The 21,764-nt window shown below is 28.3% G+C and overlaps 1 protein-coding gene across 5 annotated transcripts in view; it reads right to left on the reverse strand.

Moving 5' to 3' along the window:
- Positions 1–21,764, reverse strand: part of LOC129974982 (integrator complex subunit 7-like) — a 52,916-nt gene that overhangs the window by 15,308 nt on the left and 15,844 nt on the right. Inside the window, exons 1-9 of one of the 5 annotated variants that reach the window (XM_056087818.1) lie at positions 21,398–21,512; positions 11,138–11,245; positions 9,218–9,347; positions 7,252–7,398; positions 5,373–5,510; positions 3,448–3,577; positions 2,410–2,526; positions 2,182–2,304; positions 1,093–1,207 (exon numbers count right to left, since the gene is read on the reverse strand). In XM_056087818.1, the coding sequence (XP_055943793.1) occupies positions 1,093–1,207; positions 2,182–2,304; positions 2,410–2,526; positions 3,448–3,577; positions 5,373–5,510; positions 7,252–7,398; positions 9,218–9,347; positions 11,138–11,245; positions 21,398–21,497 (1,108 nt within the window). In that variant the 5' untranslated portion in view covers positions 21,498–21,512. Of the gene's footprint in view, positions 1–1,092; positions 1,208–2,181; positions 2,305–2,409; positions 2,527–3,447; positions 3,578–5,372; positions 5,511–7,251; positions 7,399–9,217; positions 9,348–11,137; positions 11,246–12,748; positions 12,898–13,337; positions 13,360–21,397; positions 21,513–21,764 lie in introns of those variants that run through there. The other 4 variants (XM_056087821.1, XM_056087822.1, XM_056087819.1 and 1 more) reach the window with 4 other exon arrangements.

A 21,764-nucleotide genomic window follows, 5' to 3' on the forward strand; every position in this document is an offset into this window, starting at 1 on the left:
AAAAAAATTATAATCATTATAAAGAACTATTTCTAATTTCAAGAATAAGTTACAGTTTGGGGCTGATTGAGACAAACAAACAACAACAACAAAAAAGACGCTAGTTGCTTTAAAAATAAAAACACAAAAAAAAAACATTTTTTTCATTGTAATTTGTTTTATTAAGGCACTAAACTCTGTCAACTTAAAAGTTATAAATTAATGGAAAAAAAAAAAAAAACATCCCATTTCAAAATTCATTACTTTTTCATAGTATTTTTGAATAAATAACATTGACAACCTTGCTTTGCATTTTTAAGAAAAGATATTGTAATTTACTATAAATGTCTGTATAAATACTATTGTAAACTTTACCCTGGCCTTTTCCTAAAGGGAAGATTTTGTTATTGTAATAGTATTTAAATAAATGACTTAAAATGGACAGCAGATTTGAATTAATCTTATTTATTTTAACATACACATTATGCAGATTTAAAAACTGTAGAAAAAAGATCCTATATAAGTTACTGACTTAAAATTTGATGCTGTTAGGAGATATTTAAATTAATAACAAAATATTTGCCTCATTTTTAAAGAAATTTTTTAGTAACCAATTTATTTGACCAGATAATTGACTTTTTAAACAGACTATTAAATGGAATGTATTTTTTAAAAAATTCACCTTGTTTTATGGTACACCAGAAAAACATGAATTCAACTGAATAAGTTTACTGAAAATTAAAAAAAATGTATATAGTAGGAAATGAAAGTGGAAGTAAAAATTCTACTACAGACTTAATGATCGGTAAAATAATACACTTGCATGATTTGATGGATGAATTTGAATTCCATCAAAACATTTAAAAACATGGTTACAGATAGTAAGTAAATCATGTCACTTAAACATATGAAAATTGATATGCGATGAATTGTTATTCTTTGATAGTCTTTTTTATAACTATTGTTTGCCAATGGCACGTAGTTAATAATACACAGACACATTTATTAGATTAGAAAAATTCCAGGGAGACCATTCTTGTCTTTTCTCTATCTCTCTCTCTCTGTTAAGAAATTCATTAACGATATGAAAATAGCTAAAGAAACAAATCTTACCTGCACTTAGATCAAACTTATCAACTGATACTGAATGAGCAAGAGCAACCATAACTGAAAATATTTCACACTTCAGGCTAATATAGGGCGTTTCAATTGTATAATTTACAAGTTCCTGGAAATAATAAGATTATTTTAGAGAATATTGCATATTTTAATAGTGAAGGAAACTAACATAAAAATATATCAAAATAAAAAAAATTAATCAATAAAGATTACTGATAAATCACAATACATGTTTTAATGAGAAAAGAATTAAACCAGCTTAACACTGCATAAACAAATTATTCAATTTGTGGAAAATAATATAATACAATAGAAAACAGTTATAAAATAGGCCAAAACTGATGGCCTCTGCTCTGTTTTATATAAATCAAAAGAATGTGAAAGTTTATTTCATTTTTGGGAAATAGTACAATACAATAAAAAACAGTTATAAAATAGGCCAAGATTGCTGGCCCCTGCTCTGTTTTATATAAATCATAAGAATGTGAAAGCTAGCTTAGTTTCACAATAAGTCCTTTTCAACAGATTTTTTTATTAATTATTTCTTTTCAAAAATTTGTTTTAATCTTAGGAAGAAAAAAAATAACTGATGGATAAGATGTTATAAATGATTTTTAATAAATTCTAAGATTTATAAGGAAAGAAAGTCTGAATATCACACAAGGATGCTTTTTTTCTTAGTTTAAATAATTAAAAAGAAAACCTATGTTATCTGATTTACAAATGTATAAATATTTATAAAATAACTCAGGAAAATTTATTAAATTTTCTTTCTTTTTTTTTCAATTTAAAATGTAATAATACTGCTTTAAATATATTCATGTTATGTTCAATGATTAAAAGGAAAATAAATAAAGAAATTTTTACACAAGGAAAAAAAAATTACTTTATTTTTTTGCATACTACGAAATAATCAGTAGCTTGCTACCTACCTCCTCCATAAACTATTCATAATCTGCAACATCACACTCAAAAGATAATCCTAAATACTAACTTTTCTGATTTTATACCGAATTGTTACAATTTCACTAGCATATAAGGAACATTTACAACATATAAGAAAACAAGCAATTAAAAACTTACATTAACATTTGCTGAACTCCATAAATGAGCACCTTTCTTGGCCAACTTCTCCATATCTTTCAAAGCACTTATTTTTACACACATTCGACCATCCTCTTTGAGATAAGATATTAATAAATCTACCTACCAAATGTCAAACATTGAAAAATTAATATTTTAAAGTTTTATAGTTAAAATATTAAAATAATAACACAGGAATTTGAATTGTAATCATTTCAAAATCTATACCTGTTCTGGAATATGCGTAACAGATGCAGCAGCTAGTTCTGTAAGTGTATGTAAGGTGCACACAATAAACTGCTGAGAAGGATAATCTGGCAAAAGAGATGTACAAAGCTTCCACACCTATTATAAAGGAATAAGAGAATAATTAAAATTAGAATGCTAATTCTCAAAGCATTAAAAAAAAATACATTTCAATTTTCAAACAAAAATCTGCCATCAGAACATGCAGAAAGCATTAACAAGAAATATAGGTAAGACTGTTACTACTTAGATACAATGAGCTCTTATATTACTACAACTAGACAATTAATTTATATTTGAATTGATAATACTGCAACTCAAAATTAACAATAAATTTAATGCATTTAAGATAAATGTAATAAAATTTTAAAAGAGTGGATATTTTCATGCAAATGTTTAACTAATGTGATGTAATGTTAATTAAAGTGAGTGAACACCTATGAAGAAAACAACATTTAAAGTTTAAGAAGGAGTCTGCTATTCTGAAATTTTAGATGTTCACTATGTGGCTCAAATTCATCTTTACAAAAATGAGCAACTATTTAATTAATTAGCAAAAACTTTCATTAAAACCTATTATACGTTTCAGTATTTGTTAGTATAAAAATTAATATCACATAAAATATAATAGATAGTATCCTCTTATAATTTATAACTTTATTTTTTATTATAATGCAAGTATTAGTTGTATCAAATATTTTTTTAATTTATTAGCTTCTTTGCAAAATTATAAATTGTACTAAACAATTAAAAAGTATTGAAATCTAACTTTTTTTTTCGTAAAATTATAAAAAAAATTAAAGAATAATAGAAAATTTCATCAAGCATTGTGAGTGAAAAAAATAAATAAATAAAGGAAAAAATAAATTTAATATGAGGTTTTCTTATTTTCCTTACCAATATTTGAAAATCAATATCTATATATACAATGAATATAGATACAAAAGTAAATAAATAAGATAGAAATTAAACACATATGTAAGCATTATAAGCCCTGTTAATTACAATATAGTCAAATACCTGAGCTATTGTTTGGGCATCGTGATGCATATGTTGAAATATAGAAAGCAGTTGTAATTTTATTTCAACAGGTGTGGCTAAGCCTTGTATCATTTCTCCTATTTTACTGCAGATATTTATTGCAAAAGACCTATTAAAGTAAAATAAAAATAATCAATCAAAAATACATCATTTGTTTCTATCAATCCATAATAATAAAGATCAGAAGGGTGGGGATTGATATGTTATGCAATTACTTTTCAAGAAATACTATTTTAGTTTTTTAAGAAATATGATTTTGTATTTTATTCTTCTTATTTCAATTGCAAATTCAATAAAAAGAACTTTAAAAAATTACGTAGCAGTTTTACTTTTCATGTAAGGTAATAAAAAAATTAATTTGTGAAATCTAAATTGATCATGAATTATCAGATATAATAAGATACAAATTCATTATTATGGTTGCTTTAAATTTGAAGCAATTTGTGAATAACTTCTTGTGAATATCATATATTTTAATTTCATTCATTCAGAAATAATATCATTCAATGATGAAAATGAAAAACATTATAGAATAATCGGTTTTCTTATTAATTTTTTTCTTTATTTTTCCTGGAAACAAAATATCTATACTCAGTGACCCCTAAAGATGATAGAACATAAAAAATCTTCCGATTTGTATCATTATACCAACTCAGTTGCTTTCACTATGATCTTGGTATGTTATTTAAAAGTATTAGACATATTTGTATATAATTTAAATTGCAGGTAATTAATTATTTTGACATAGAGAAATTCTATTCAGAGCAATGAGATTTTAAAAAGAATGAACCATATTTTCAAATGTATTTTTTATTGAAATGCAAGGAATATTTTTCCTTGAGACAATGAATAGTATGCTCTAATAATGGAAGAGAATACGAAAAACAGAATTTTCTGACCTGGATGTACACAAATGATTTGCCTTTTTCGACATATCTAACCATTTCTTAAAATATTTAAAAACTTTCATCAAATTTACAATGAAAATATAATGCTATGTGTCAAGTTACTTGAACATTGTGTAGAATAAACAACCTAATATTTACATCAATTAGATTAAATAAATTTTATATTTTAAAAATACAACAAATGATTAAAAAATTGCTTTAAAAAACTATCAAAAGGTAAATAATTTTTTCGTCTAAATCTAAATTTCATTTGCTGAAAAATTAACTTTTTTTTTCAAATTAAATATACAGCATTGATCAAACTGATTTAATTTTAAAAAGCAGAAGTTCGGATTTTTTTCCCCTCTTGAAATAAACAATCACCAATTAATGTAATGAAAAGATAAATGACAGGAAAAAAAAATCACTACTTTTCTTTGTGAAGTTATGAAATTAAATTCAAAATTGAAATGAACTATAAGTAAGAACTATCATTTTTAAAGAATTATTTCATCATGAATTTAGTGATGATTGTTTAAAAGATTTTTTTTTAATGCAAAGCTTTGGAGATCAAAATGTTCAAAAAAATTTAATATGCTAGGTTATTAAAACTTTTGAAAATGATTTTATTTTACCTTATTAAGTTTTTAGAAATTTGTTTCAAAATTTTATAACAGAAATTCACATTATGATAAAGCATCATCTGAGTGCATAGTATGCATAAATATGTATAATCAAAATTAAAGAAATAGATGTCAAAATATTATTTTCATTTCTGCAACTGTTATTATTTTTTTTTATTTTTCATCATTTAATGAAAACCATGAAAAATTTTATGCATTATTTCCTAATATTATTTTGCAAACTTCTTAATAAATTATGCCCTGCAAATGAAAAAAATCACTTATTTATAAATTGTTGAAGTACTTTCATCAAAATAATCAAACATTTTAAAATAACCTAAAAATCCATTATGAATAAATTTTAATAAGCAAAAAAAACAACAAAAACACTTACTTTGACTGTGCAGCAAATTTTCCTGTTGCATATATTGCAGCTTTCATCTCAACTGCATCGTGGGAATCAAGACTATTTCTAATACTGTGATGTATGCTTTTCCTCTCAGAAATAACACTAGCAATATTACCCAAGGTCCTTTATATTCAAAAACAAAAATTTTATTAATTCAATGCTAACTATAATTCAAAATAACAAATCTATAACATACATATTATATTCGTCTGAAACATCTTTCAATACAAATTTGATAAAGTATGCTTAGCCCATTTTCCCTTCCACATTGTTTTTTTTAATAAGTTTTTTTCTTTCTCTCTCTCTTTGCACAAGAACTGTGATAAGTTGATGGGAGTCTGGGATTTCATATGAGAAGATTATAACAATATAAGATGACCTAATTTCATCAAGGAATAATAATATATATGCACTCACAGCAGTGTTTTCTAAACATTATTTTTAATTGTTCCTCTTGGTTCACCTTTTTTATTTTTGAGTACACCCTACTTCATGCCTTGCAACCAGCCCTTTCTACAAGATTTTTTTTTATTAATAACATTAAAACTTTAGATTAATTTAAGAGTCAAACATATTAAATTAGCAATGTTTATAGGGTTTATTTTTTTATTTTACATTTTCTCATTTTTATAATAGTATTAGTTCAGTGTCTTAACAAATAAAAATGGTATTGAAATAATTTTATATTGACTTATGATGAAAGCTAACTATTACTCATCGTGATATATCAACAATTCAAGAGGAAATCAGTTTTAATATGATCCTTGAGTTTATTTTATGGAGCTGAATATTTTAATAAATGGTTTAAATGAAGATAAATATAATCTCATATATGGAACTGCACTATTTGTTATTAATACATATGTTCATAAAAGGTATTAAATATTTCATTGCTTTAGCACAAAAAATTTTGCATTTTTCTTTCATTACAGTAAACTTCCTCAAATGTACACATATAAGACAGTACATCTGTCAGATAATGGAGAATACATATCAATAATACATTTTCTAAGTATGTGAAAGAAACTAGCAATATATCAAAATATTGAGTAGAAGAGCATTAAACAGTAAGCTTATGCACTAAAAAGTTTCTTATTATTTTCTTTTTGTTTCTCACAACTACCTACGTTACTTTCCAATAACCTTAACTGATTCACCATCTATATGCAGATGTATACACATCACGGACTGGAGACATATGGTTTACAACATATTTAGTTAGTCATTATGCATCAAATATTCTCATGTTTTTGAAATACATTATCATCTTCAGTTCCTGATAATAACTTAACATAGTTATATCCTTCCTTACCAGTTCATTTAACAAAATTTAGCATCAAAATGCAAATGGCTTATTTTGGTAAATGCAATGTTACACAAATAAACAATTTAATACTTATAAAAATATAAAGCATCTGTTAGCTATTTAAACTCAGAAAATAAAAAAGTTTGCTAATTTGGTACAAAAAATATTTTGAAATTCAACAATACTTTTTTAACTGCTTTTTTTTTTTTTTTTTTTTTTAGTGTTGAGATGAAATATAAAGTCTTTTTTTTTGTGTGCGTGTGTGCGATTTTTCAATAAAACTAATGAAAAAAATTACAATGCAAAAAGAACTGTTACATTGTCTTAATATTTTAAAATATTAAGCTCTATAAAACATTATGAATACTTTAAGAATGGTTTCTTTTTTTGGGGGGGAGGGGACATAGAGTTTTGCATTGACATAATGCCAAAATTATTTTTAAGCTTTACTACCTAATTCAATATTTCAAAATTTTATAATGCCATATTAAACAAAAAAGACTGATTAATTACCAGTAACTAGTAGCATTTTTAAAATATAGAAATAAAATTACCAACCTTAGAGTCAGAGCTCTGGCTACAGGATCGTTACTGTGTATCACAGCATATAACCGATGCACAAATTCATCAAGATTGAGTATCTTATCGAGATGTTTCTGTGTTTGTTGCATAACTTTTAAAATCAAAACTCTATGAAAATTTGTTCTGCAGATAAAAAAAGAAAAGAAAAAAGTCAAAGAAAAATACAACTGCAATAGAGTAATAAGATTTAACTTTTGTATATTAATGGTATAAAAATAAAACAGATCAAGAATGACTTTTACTAAATGGCTCAATAACATATGATTCCATGACTCCATAAACAGATGATTAGTTGAAAAATAAATGCTGTTCTTTTGCAGATTAAATTAAATTCGAACTGAAAAATCAGCCCATAACCAGCCCATCTTAAAATGAAAATTAAAAATTTATTTTAAAAAATTGAATAATAAACACTAAAAAGCAAACATAAAATAGAAAGAAAAAGATACTGAACTGAATAAACTGCACAGAAAATCTAATCACAAAAAATCTAATCTTAATAAATAATTTAAATAAGAAAAAATGCAAATCTGGATTCAGAAGGAAGAAAAATACAATATTTTTTTTAATACTTTTATTTAATCTGTTTCACATTTATAAAAATGGAATTCTGTAATAATTTTTATTTATTTTTTTATTTTATCAAATTCAGAATCATATCAAGTTTTAAAAATTTCAACATCTGCATATTCTTTGTGATAATATCTTATTTTAATATTGTCAGATTTCAATTCAATTATCAGGTAATCAATAGATTAAATTAAATTTTAATTCTGTACCAGTGATGATACTGGTAGCAAGAATAGGAAAAATTAATGCAGGGATTTAAAAACAGATAATAATTTAAATAAAAAAAAAGTATAGTTGCTAGTAAAATTGTATTTTTAAAAATTGTTTTTAACAAAATTTCTTTCAGAATTTAATGTTAAATGCAGTCAAAATCTAAATAGTTTTTTAATTTTTTTATTTTAAATATTAATATTTAGCTAACATGAAACAGTTTTCTACTTTTTTTAAAGAATTGCAGACACAACAACAGTAGATTTTAATTTTATAATATATATGTAAGAAGCATTTTGATTCCTAAGTATGAGTGCAGATACTTATTATAAAAAAAATCAAAGAACATTTCAGTCTATTTAGATTGACAGAAATACCTTAACATTTGATTTATTAACCTCTGCAGGACAAATAATACAAATGTATTTTGCACAAGATTCGCTTCAGGGTTAAATATCAGAATTTGATTTGCAAGACTATTGACACATGAGTGCATTAGGTTTTTGTAATGAAATGTGTTCTATCAGATGGCATTATTAGTCCATGTTTCTTTTAACCTTGGTTTTCCTGTGTATTAGAATTCTTCTCTCTGAGATCAGATTAGAGTTGGGCAATTGTCTATGAATCATTTCTATAAATCTATGAATTTTTGAAAATATAAATAGAAACATGTACTAGTGAATATAAAGAAAAATACATGCTCATTTCAAAATGGTTATGTATAATTTCTCCTCTTAATTAGGATGCAATGCTATGGAAGCTATTCTAAAAAGCATCTTTATAAATAATTTAAGAGTTCAATTTAGATACTTTTAATGATAATAAAATAAACCAGATTGAAATTTTAATTTCTTTTAGTAAAATTGGAAATGAGATATCTACTAACACTATTTAAAAAATATTTTCATTTTTATGTAAAGGGTATTCATTATGCATCAGTCTGCTAAAGTTTTGTTTACATGAACAGTCAGTGCTTGCCAGATCCCTGCCTGTGAGAGTACTTCTTTCTAAAATTTATCTCTCTGAAGAGATTAAAATTCCATAAAAAAATTCATATTTATTATACTAAAAATAAAAAGAACACACATATATATTGAAACAAAAATTAAAAATTTTAATTTTATATTTATATGATAAAAGTAAAATTTTAAAAAAATCATACCCAGTTCGAAATAATTCAGCTAATTTTAAGCATGCAGAATTTATTAGGATTGGGAATGGATATTTTTCAAAGAGTCGTGGAAAGCGCACAATAGCTTCACACTGTTCTCCAACTTTAGTTGACCTTAAGCCTGGATAAAAAATAATAATAATAAAAAAAAAAAAAATTGGCAGAGTGAATAAAAAATTAAAAACATTAGTTCAATATAATGCAATAAAAATATCATACACTATCTCATTAATGAAATTAAAGCTGAAAAATACACATTTTATTTATATATTCTTAGATTGTGACTTTATATCAGAATTTTTTCATTCAATTTTTATTTAATCTCATAAAAACAATTTAATATCAAATTCATTAATGAATTTCAGCATAGTAATAAATATATATTATCTAATATATATAATTGTGTATTTGTAATTGTTATAGTAAAATGTCATACAGCAAAAACCACAAAGAGTAAAACATATAAAATTTTAAAGCATAATTGCTGAAGCCATTAAAAGCATATGGCTTGTTTGTGACAACATTTTGAAAACAAATCTAACTACCTTATATAAGTGTTTTGCATTAACAAAATATTTTGGCAAATTTGGCTTACAACATTTTGATATAGCAATGATGAGATGATTAAAATAAATCAAATGCAAATGGATGATAAATAAATTATTGAGCATTTTTGATTCAAAAAAATTTATGTGCTAATTAAAACATAACTGAAAATATTTCATGAACTTTATTTGGTATTGATGCTTCCAATTTTTTTTTCCTTGGGAAAAATAAGCAGAATATCAACAGAAAAAATATATTTCAGAAGATTCATCATTCTCAAACTTTCATGAATATTGTTCAGTAGTTTCCATTAAAAATAAAATTATTTATTTTTTTAACTTCAGGCAACCAAAATTTGATTTTAAATGTTATAATAGGAAAACAATAAATTTAATACTTTAAAATTATAGATTGAAATGATAAAGAATATAAAATATGTTAAATAAATAGCATTCCTCTACCCGTAACATAAGAATGATCCTCTAGAACAATCAATGTAGCTCACTACCACACAGCCCAGAAATAATATTGCTTACAAGTAGCAATATATAATCCATTTTAGATAGATATGTTATATAGTCCCATTTTGAAACTATATAGAATCATTTTAGGATAGATCACAAAATTATGAACTATGGTAAAATGAGGGCAGACTTGAGATGACATGCTTCTTTTTTTAAAAAAAACTTTCACAGTAGAAAGATCAATCTCTGATCAATAACTGATTTAACAAATATTAGTAATAAATAAAATAAAAACAAAAACTTTATATAGTAATAAAAACTTTAGTGGAGATGGATCCAATATCTCTAAACTGGAAACAGCCATAAAGTCATAGAGTAACTTATAGCAAATATAAAAGATTGTCATGTGAAGCAGCCACACCAATTTGATAAATATGAATGATGCAGTTGCTATTTAGCCTTAACAGGAGATATAGAGCTTTATCACATAACATTGTGAAACTTTTACACTTAATCAGTTCTACAATAATTACATAAAAAACAGTTATACAGCAAAATAACTAAAATTACAGAATTTCCATGAAGCAAAATTAATTCAGTTTTTACATACATTTAAACACACACACATATATATATATATATATATTTAAATACAGACACTACTTACTTTAGTAAACAGAGTAGAGAAAAATACATTATATTTTTAATAAAAATAGTTAAGTATTAATATTTTTTGGATATCGAGAGAGGCCAGTCATTAAACTGCAATGTATTCAGACTTTACAAGTAAAAATTACTTATTATAATCATTTTGATTTAACCAAATACATCTCAGTTTCCTAGATTAAAAAAAAAATCAAATATTTACTTTGGAAATATAATTAGATATTTCTACAAATACCTTTGTCAAGTTCAGTAAGAGCAGAGTTTGCATCTTGATCTGGTTCTCCTGATGAAGTTTCCCCAATTATAGATAAACGAGCAGATACTGATGCCATTTTTTTTAACTCTGAAAGAAAAAGAGAAGTTTGTGGAAAACAAAATTTAAACCACAGCTAATATGAATAAGACACTTAATATTTAAAATAAATAAATAATATAATTTTCTTCTTCTCTAAAATGGCACTAATACAAAAAAAATTTAAAATAGATTAAAAACTGCGACAATTTAGGTCAGAATAATGATATAAAATATATTAATCATAATTGTCTAAAAAAATATGGTATTGTATTACACAGATATAAAATATTTATTTATTTTGTCTAAATAATATTACATCTTTTAATTTTACAAATGACTAGACTAGAATGATTTTTAAAAAATTAACATTTTCTAAGTAGTGAAAATAAAAATGGCATTGATTGAAATCAAACATCACATCTTTATAGACAGTACTATGCTAAAACATCAAATATGGAATAATATTTTATAAATATAAAAATTTAGACAACTAAGCACTGAATAAACCCCTATTTTGAAAACCTCTTTAAAACTTGTGAAACTAGAAACATTTGTTATTGATTCTAATTTAATCTCTATATAAGAAGTTTTTAAGCAAAAAATACTACAATAAACTGAAATAACAACACTTTCAATTGAGGATCACCCTTTAAAAAAAGACGAGTTCCAATTGAAAAAAATTAAATTATAAAAAAATAATTTTAAACAAAACAGTAAAAAGAAAAATAAATATAACTTTTATAACTCAATCTAAACAATTTACCACAGTGTTTCCAAAAACTGTTGCCTTGCGAGTTAGTCAGCCAACTATGAAAAAATTTATATCATACTAAGTGCATAAAAAATTGGAAATCAGAAAAAAATATTAAAAATAATATAAATAGTTCCTGATTTTTTATTTTAATACATTTGTAACTTTGAAAATCAAATCAAAGCACAAAATTATATTACCCTTAAAAATGTATTGGTTTTATATTAATTGTTAATCAAAGAAACTAATGTATTCCAATTAAATCTATTTTATTACAGACAGTGAGAATGGAAAATTACTGATATCTGAAACAAAAGATACTTTATTCACCAAGAAGAATGTATATACCGGAAATAATCTTTCTTATAGTTGAAATCATTAGCAAATAGAATACATGCATTATTTACATCATATACTATTTCACCAAACACAAGGTTTAAAATATAACACAAAGTTACATAGATAGGATAGACGAGCTATTGGATACTTTTCATGAAATGAATTATTTCACATAAAGTTCATTCTAAAATTGCATAGCTCAAGTTCAAAATTACACACAGTTATAATATCAATAATGTCATAAACATTCTGGAACTATTCCTTTTGAATTCTCATAACTAACGATTAGGAAAAAAATAGTCCCCCCCCCCAAACATTTAAAGAAATACTTCATTTTTTTAAAGATTAGCATCAGAGTATGTCATAATTTTTGTAATTATTTCGAAACCATAATAAGTCATTTAATAGAAGAATTGAAAAAAAAAAAAAATGGAATATCATTCTAAAGCTCTTTTACGTACCAAAAAATTTTTATAAATGGAAGGAAATGTTGTTTTTTTTTTAATTTCAAATTTTACCAGTTTCAAAATTTATCAATATGTCCATGGAAAGTCAAACAAGTTTGGCTTCCCAATTCACTTGACCGGCATTCAGACGAAAATAAATAAACAAACCCCGCGGTTGATAAATGAATATCAGTTAAAACCAAAATAGACTTGGTTCTTGATTTTTATTTGATAGAAAGATGTGATTTACTTTTCTTACTATTTCTGATATTAAATGTCATTACATATTATAGTCCAACGTTAAATACAGATCTATAATTTTGATAACAAAACCATAATTTAACTTCGGGATGTGCAGATTTTCTTAGGAATGGATCATTACCATTTATTATAAATTATACCAAGATATTATATTACTTTTTTAATTTTTAGAACTAGTGCAATGTAGGAAACAGTGGCTGCATTTCCTCCACAGTGAAAAAATGACAATGTGTAAAATGTTGTTTTTATACTCATCTATAAGGGCATAAAGTTCATTTTTTATCTGTTAACTTTTCTGAAATATTAAAAGGCAAACTTATTCACTTAAATCATTTTACCATACCTCTCATTAGTGTTAGAACGAATCTTTTGTTGCAATTTTTAGGGATAATATAAATATCACAAAAAAATATTAAAAGGACAAAATTTGAAAATAATAAAGCCTTTATTAACTTTAATCATATCCAAAAAATGTCATATTGTCGCATTGAAAAGAGGTAGTCGACTCGCCATGGCTGAATGGTAATACCACTGGTCTCATAATCAAGAGATCGTAAGTTCGAATCCCACAAGAGACAATGCTATTCACAGTTTGTGTAAATATTTAATTCCTTTATTTCGTGTTCCAGAAGATTCTGGACCTTTCTGTAGATTACCAGATAAGTGTTCTGGACTTTTCTTACTGTCCCCAGAAAAGTATTCTGGAACTTTCCCTGTTAGTGTAAAACCAGAAGATCTGTCAGTCACTGTGTTCTGAGTTGAGTTAATAAATTAGTTTAGCTCTACTTCTTGTGTGTGTCATTGAGTACCTACGTGACAATATAATGCATTAATTGAAGTATTTACAAAATTTATTCAACCTATATAAAATTGCATTCTTCTGTAGTGATCGTAGCGCCATCTTTAATCATGTCATTCTAAAGCGCTACCTATCTACTTTCCCTAATACAATCTATGTTATTACTTCTCCCGGGGAATCCCCGTTCTGTGTATACGTGCGCTAAGCAGCGATGTTCCGATAGTTGTTAGTGTAATAAAGAGTTTATTTTTCTAATAGCGATGAAATGCTTTACACTACACTCTACATGAACATCACCACAAATGGTGACCCGGATAAGAAATCACGCATCTCTTTTGATTTAATTGGATTAATATTATCTTACTAAGTTTCGTTTTGAAACGAAAGCGCACTTCATGATGGAGGAAATCTCAGCTGTGAAGATGCCTAACTTCATTCCGTCCGACCCTTCCCTCTGGTTTACGATGGTGGAGTCAACATTTGAATTGGCTATTCCAAAGCCAATTACAGCTTCTCGCACTAAATTCAACTACTGCGTGAGCACTTTGCCACCTGAAATCGCGATAACTGTGCGCGATATCATTCTTTCGCCAGATGCAACTGACCCTTACAGCCAACTTAAATCTGAGATAATTTCCCGATGCGGAGAATCAAAATCTCAGGAAATTCGTAAGTTATTGGCTGGAGAGCAGTTGCATGATAGAAAGCCGTCCGAGCTGTTAAGAATTATGCAAAGACGTGCCGAAAGTCACAATATTGCCGATTCTCTTTTACTGGAATTATTTCTTCAGCAACTACCATCTAATGTGCAATCGATTCTTGCCTCAATACAACCTTTGACACCTCAAAAAGCCTCTGAAATAGCCGACAAAATACTGGATATAACACCAAACCAGGTAAGTGCTGTTTCAAATGCAACTGCTACAGCTGATTCTGAACTGTTATCAGAAATTAAAATGTTGCGTAAAGAAATTGCACAGATACGTCGCCATTCCAGAAGTCATTCACGGAATCGCCAACCTCGTTTTCGACGGAAAAGCCCTGCCAGTAATAATGATATCTGTTGGTATCATCGGAAGTACGACTCCAAAGCGCAAAAATGCATTCCGCCTTGCAATTATCAGCCAAACCACAACGGCAAGGAGTAGCGGCGACATACGCCTCGCCCAGTAGTTCTCGTCGCCTTTTTGTTCGCGATAGAAAATCAAATGTAAATTTTCTTGTTGACACTGGCAGTGATTGTAGTTTGATTCCTGCGACTAGAAATGATAAACTGTGTACTCCGATTCAAAAATTCTTTGCAGCAAATGGTTCCATTATAAATGTTTATAAACAGAAGTTATTATCTTTAGATTTAGGTTTAAGAAAACAATTTGTTTATCCTTTTTATGTTTGTGATATTAAAACTGCAATTATTGGTGCAGACTTTTTACATCATTTTAATTTGCAACCTAATTTAAGAAATCGTTGTTTAAATGATATGTATACACATATAAATGCTCATGCTATTCTTAATAATACTGATGTTCATTCTGTAAAATCTGTATTTTGTAATGATGATTTTTCAAAGTTATTGAATGATTTTCCTAATATTGTTAAAGCTCCATGTGCAAACCAAACTGTAAAACATTCTGTTATGCATCATATTGAAACTTTTGGCTCTCCTGTTTATGCAAAACCTCGTAGGCTAGCACCCGATCGCTTAAAAATCGCTAAAATGGAATTTCAGCATATGTTGGATTTAGGCCATATGCGGCCATCTAACAGCAATTATGCCTCTCCTCTACATATGGTTCCGAAAAAGGGAAGTGACGATTGGCGTCCTGTTGGTGATTTTAGAGCTCTTAATGCTCAGACCAAAAAGGACAAATATCCGATTCCCAGTGTTTTGGATTTTACTAGCGAACTACATGGAACCACAATTTTTTCTCATATTGATTTAGTAAAAGCTTTTCATCAAATTCCGATTGCTCCCGAAGACGTTCATAAAACAGCTATTTGTACTCCGTTCGGACTCTTCGAGAGCACTCGGATGCAATTTGGTTTGTGCAATGCATCAAGTACCTTTCAGAGATTTATTGATGAAGTTACTAGAGATTTAGATGGTGTGTATGCTTTTATTGACGATTTATTAATTGCTTCAAAATCAATCGAAGAGCATAGACAACATCTCAGAGCTCTCTTTTCAAAATTAGACCATTATGGACTTACAATTAAATCTTCTAAGTGTACATTTGGTGTTCCTACCCTAGATTTTTTAGGATTTAAAGTTTCCAAAGAAGGTATTTCTCCAATTCCTGATCGAGTTAGTGCAATTCAAGAATTCCCACGACCCACTACCCTTACTCAACTTCGTAGATTTTTGGGTATGTTTAATTTTTACCGCAGATTTCTTCCCAAGGCAGCTCACATATTATCACCTTTGATTAAGTTTCTTGAAGGCCATACTAACAAAAAGAAATCACCACGGCCAGCAAAAAAATCTGAAACTACTCTGCAATGGTCTGAGGAAGCTGAAAAGGCATTTTCTAATGCTAAGAAAGCTCTTGCCGAAGCTACCCTACTCAAACATCCGATTCCTGGAGCTCCTTTAAGTCTGTGGACTGATGCATCCTTATTTGCTATCGGAAGCTCTTTAAATCAACTTTCAAATGGAATTTGGGAACCTATTGCATTCTTCTCAATGAAACTTTCTAAAAGTCAAACTAATTGGTCAACATACGACAGAGAACTTCTTGCTATTTATGCTTCCATAAAAAAATTTCGACACATGCTTGAAGGTAGGGAATTTTCAATCTATACTGATCAAAGACCCCTTACTGAAGCCTTTAAGCAAAAGCCGGATAAATGCTCACCTCGTCAACTGAGACATTTAGACTTCATATCCCAGTTTTCTACCGATATTCGTTATGTCAAGGGTACAGAAAACATTGTTGCAGATGCATTGTCTCGCATTGAAATCAATTCAATTTCAAAGAAAAATTTAAATTTTAATGACATTTCACTTGCACAGTTAAATGATTCTGAACTTAAAGAATATCTGAAGTCTTCAAATTGTAAAATAGAAAAGCAATATTTTCCCTTAGAGGATGTAACCTTGTATTGTGACTTATCTACTAATTCACCTCGTCCGTACATTCCAAATTCTTTTCGTTCAATAGTTTTTGAAAATATTCACAATCTTTCTCATCCTGGCATTCGAGCAACAAGAAAGCTGATTACTAAACGTTATTTTTGGCCAAACATGAATTCATTTATTAAAAATTCTGTTCAATCTTGTCATAATTGCCAACGTTCTAAAATTCAAAAACATACAAAATCTCCTATAGGCACTTTCGCTTTGCCAGATGCTCGATTTGCCCATATAAACATTGATTTCATAGGACCACTCCCACTATCTGATGGTTATAAATATTGTATGACAATAGTTGACCGATTTACCAGATGGCCGGAAGCTATTCCTACTTCAGATATAACTGCTGAAACAACATGTAAAGCCCTAATTCATAATTGGATATCTCGTTTCGGTTGTCCAGTAACTATAACTACAGATCAAGGTAAAAATTTTGATTCACATCTATTTAGACATTTGAATAATATTTTGGGCACAAATCGAATCCGCACAACGTCCTACCATCCCCAATCCAATGGACTTGTAGAACGTTTCCACAGGGATCTTAAGAGTTCTATTATAGCCCATTGTCAACCAAACTGGACTGAAACTATTCCCATAGTTTTACTCGGAATTCGATCTGCAATTAAACCGGACATTAATGCCACATGTGCTGAATTAGTCTTTGGTACAACCCTCAGATTGCCTTCTGACATTTTAACCTCAAAAGTAGATCTATCAGTACCAACAGATACTTATGTATCAAAATTCAAAGCACTAATGCAATCTATAAATCCTATCTCAACGTCTAGACACTCGGTTAAACCTATTTATATTCATCCATCCTTAAGTACTTGCTCTCATGTATTTTTGAGAGTGGACAGTGTTAAACCTCCTCTTTCACCTCCTTACACTGGTCCACACCTTGTAATCAGCAGGAAAGATAAAACTTTTGTATTAAAAGTTAATAATAAAAATGTAACAGTTTCCATAGACCGTGTCAAACCTGCATATGTGTTGACAGGATCTAATGACTCGTTACCTTCTATACCTGCAACTATTCATAAAACTCAAGGTGAACTTTCTTCTGAAAATGAACAATTATCGACAAAACCAACTACCACTCGTAGTGGACGTCATGTCCATTTTCCAACGAGATTAATTACTGAGATATAAATTGTTATGCATATATATATATATTGTAACTGTAATTTTATGTATTTCATATATTATTGCATCTATTTACTTCAATTTCTATTTACCATTGAAACCATTATCCTATATTATACTTATTGTATTATGTGATGTTTTATTTTTATGCGCGTATAATTATCTTGTATTATTACATTTGTCGTTCTCCTTGTTCACTAGGGGGATACTCATGTAGTGATCGTAGCGCCATCTTTAATCATGTCATTCTAAAGCGCTACCTATCTACTTTCCCTAATACAATCTATGTTATTACTTCTCCCGGGGAATCCCCGTTCTGTGTATACGTGCGCTAAGCAGCGATGTTCCGATAGTTGTTAGTGTAATAAAGAGTTTATTTTTCTAATAGCGATGAAATGCTTTACACTACACTCTACATGAACATCACCACACTTCTAATAATACTTGTGTACATGAGGTCAATTTCATCATTTACGATGTCAAGACAGATTTCTTTCATTAAACTTAAAAAAATTATCAGATAATAATACAAAGTGCTTAAACACTTAAACAAAATGTGAACCTAAGACGCCAATACAAGGAGATTTTATATGGCAAGGATTGTTAAAAGTTACATTCTTTTAACAATACTTGCGCATATGTAATCGAGTTCCTTGCTAATGACTTAAATATACATTTTTTCCTTTGAATACGTCAAAGATCTACAGAGTGTATACTGTCAAAAAAAGCATCCTTTCGTTCAGAAAGTAATATCTGTTCATTAGTATTCTCTTGTACAAAATGGAACTAATAAAATATTTTCGAAAAAATTCCATAGAAAATTGCTATTGATGACAACCCCGCGAACTCCACATATTCTCTACTCTATCGCTTTTGGAATATTGAATTATAGACGGATTTTTCGTTCTCAGCATAAGGGCAACTTGAAAAATAAAACAAACTCTTAATTTCTGCTTTCGCATTTATAACACCTTATCTTTCCCGTTTCTCTCCAGGAAATTAAAGATTTTGTAATATGTTAAAACGTTCTTGAATGCACTCCCTACAGTGAGCGAAAAAAAAGTCTAAGGACAACATTAAATTAAATAAAAATATACTTTACTTTCATTTCATCTAAATAAAATTCTTATATGTTTGAATTCTGTTTTTAATTTTACAATACCACTTATATAAACCTTTTTTTCGTCATAAAAAAATTATATCAGTCCACTTTTGACTATCCATTTGTCCAGTCCATTTCTCATTTTTCAGAATATATATTTCCATATTTCGATGATAAAATATAATTTTTTTTTGTTTATTAAAGCAAATGATAACAAAAAAAAATATTTTTAAATTGAACTACATTTGCTTGGAGAACACATGCCCATCTTCTAATGAGTTGTAGAATTTTAAATAAATATCAAAGCATCTTGAGTGATATTTATATACATTTAAATATTTCTTAAGACGACATTTTATTTTTGTATTAAAAGAATATTCCAATTAATAATTTGGTCCAAAATGTTTTTTCGCCGCCTTTATTTCTCAGGATTTTTTAAAGTGTGGCTTTCAAAACGTTAAATTAAATACCTTGAATACATATATATATATTTTTAACATGATAATGCATACTCGAATTTACTATCTTGTAACGGATTTAAGCATTTCGAGACTATAGGCAATGCTCAGAACGAGGCGCCTCTTTTAATATTCTAGTTAATTGGATTCCAATTTCTTAATAAACATAATGATTTATTTAATTTAATATTTTTGTGAATATATATATATACTTCTTTGTTATGACTAAGCACATGCCATTCATGTAGATATCTACGAGTCTCTCAAATTTAAAGGGGGTGGCGGAGGTTACGATCTCCATATTTTTTTAAAAAAATATTTACAGGGCAATTTCATTTTTTCTGTAATTTAGAAGGACTATGCACCCTAACTCATTCAAATTAAAATCAAGTATCATTTAAATTTTAGAACATCATTCAAGCAAGATTTTTAGTTACAGAAACTGCCACTTGTAGTAATAATGGATATAAAGAAAAATCGTTTGTCCTTATCAATATAATATATAACGTCTCTATCGCCTCCGCCGGTACTAGTGATGAACATTTTACTTGTTATAATCAATTTCGATATAACAGTTCGATATGAAGTTAAAGTTTAGAGAAAGGGTCGAAGGTTACAGGAATCTGCTTTCTCTTGAATAGTATCACCATTGAGTTCATCCTTTTCATCAACCCTCTACACTGCTCTGCCATTCATTTAGTAAGTTGGAAGTGTGAGTGAGATATGGCGGCAAAGGCTGTTATCCCCTAAATGCTGAGAAGTAACAGTTAGTTAATATCAAAATATTTGAGGGCTTTATAAAGATGCTTGCTTGCAAGAGCTTAAGATTGTGGAGATTGAATTGGCTAGAGCAGAACCCAGGACCTAGTGGTTCGCAGCCGAGTAACAAGACCACAAGACAAAAGCAATTACTCGTGTCCCGTAGCTGTTATCTGACTTATAAGCTTCATCACAAGATAAAAGAAAGGCAAATGATATGTTCGGTTTTTCAATTTTGTTTTTTTCCAAAGCGCAACTCTGTAGACTGTGAAGTTTCAGCACCTTAATAAAAATGGGAAATGTCGTTGTCTTCATTGCATTTGATATACAAGGGGTAATCAGAAGATTGAACCTGTATAAGAGACCTGGATTTATGATCGTTTTACAAATTACACGAGCAATGAGCCTATTTGAACTCTGCTTTTAGTCCATTTAGTGATGGACTAGAAGCTTGCTTTTAGCTCGATATTTGCTTCTATGATAATTGTCTGAAGCTAGTTGGATGTATTTCTTTCTCAGACTGGAGATCATATTCTCGGGGGAAATTCAGTCTATGAAAGGCAAGGACTCATTTTAAGAGTTATCGGCTGTGAAAAAAAGAAAGACTTTTTTCAACAGTAAACTTAAAGAGTTGAGCTTGAATGAAAAATGTGATCTTCTAAAAGCGTACGATCAACTTCCCAGATTTAAAGCCAGAAGAAGATTGTGCGTACATTGAGTATTTGCAGATTGTTGTCTGCTTATAGTTGAAATATAGAAGTGACATTGAATCTATTATTCTGAAGAATGACAATTTGACGCGCAAATAAAAGCGATGTGGGAAGAATGAGAACACACGGAAGACGGGTTTAGGGAGTTACTTAAAGTGAGAGAAAAGGGTGCGTTTGTTGATGGGTCATTGTTTCGTCAGAAGGTCAAAAATTAAGCGGGGAAAAATTGACACATACAGTTTTCAAATTTCAGAGGGATGGTCGCACAGGTGAAAGAAAAGAGGGAATATTACTTTGTAAAGCCATATGGTGAATAAGACGATGAAGCCCAAGAAGCTGCCAAAGTACGGATCGAAGAAGAATGGCAACGTTTGACTGCTGAATATTCACCATCAGATGTGTTTAACGAGGACAAGATAGCATTTTATTAGAGTTCTGGCTGAGCACAGGTATGTTTTCAAAGCTGAAAAATAAATAAATAAATAAAAGAAGCAAAAACATGTAAAGTTCATGCAACTGATGAGGTGTATAATGTATGAGTGGAAAGAAAACAAAATGGGGTCAATTCACGGTCATGTGTCAGGTACCAAACAAACCGCTTCTGTTCAATTTTCAACCGTTCTGCGCATGTCGTGATGTCTGCCGATAACGTTGACACTG

This window comes from Argiope bruennichi, chromosome 7, assembly GCF_947563725.1.
Source record: "Argiope bruennichi chromosome 7, qqArgBrue1.1, whole genome shotgun sequence".
NCBI classification, from domain to species: domain Eukaryota; kingdom Metazoa; phylum Arthropoda; class Arachnida; order Araneae; family Araneidae; genus Argiope; species Argiope bruennichi.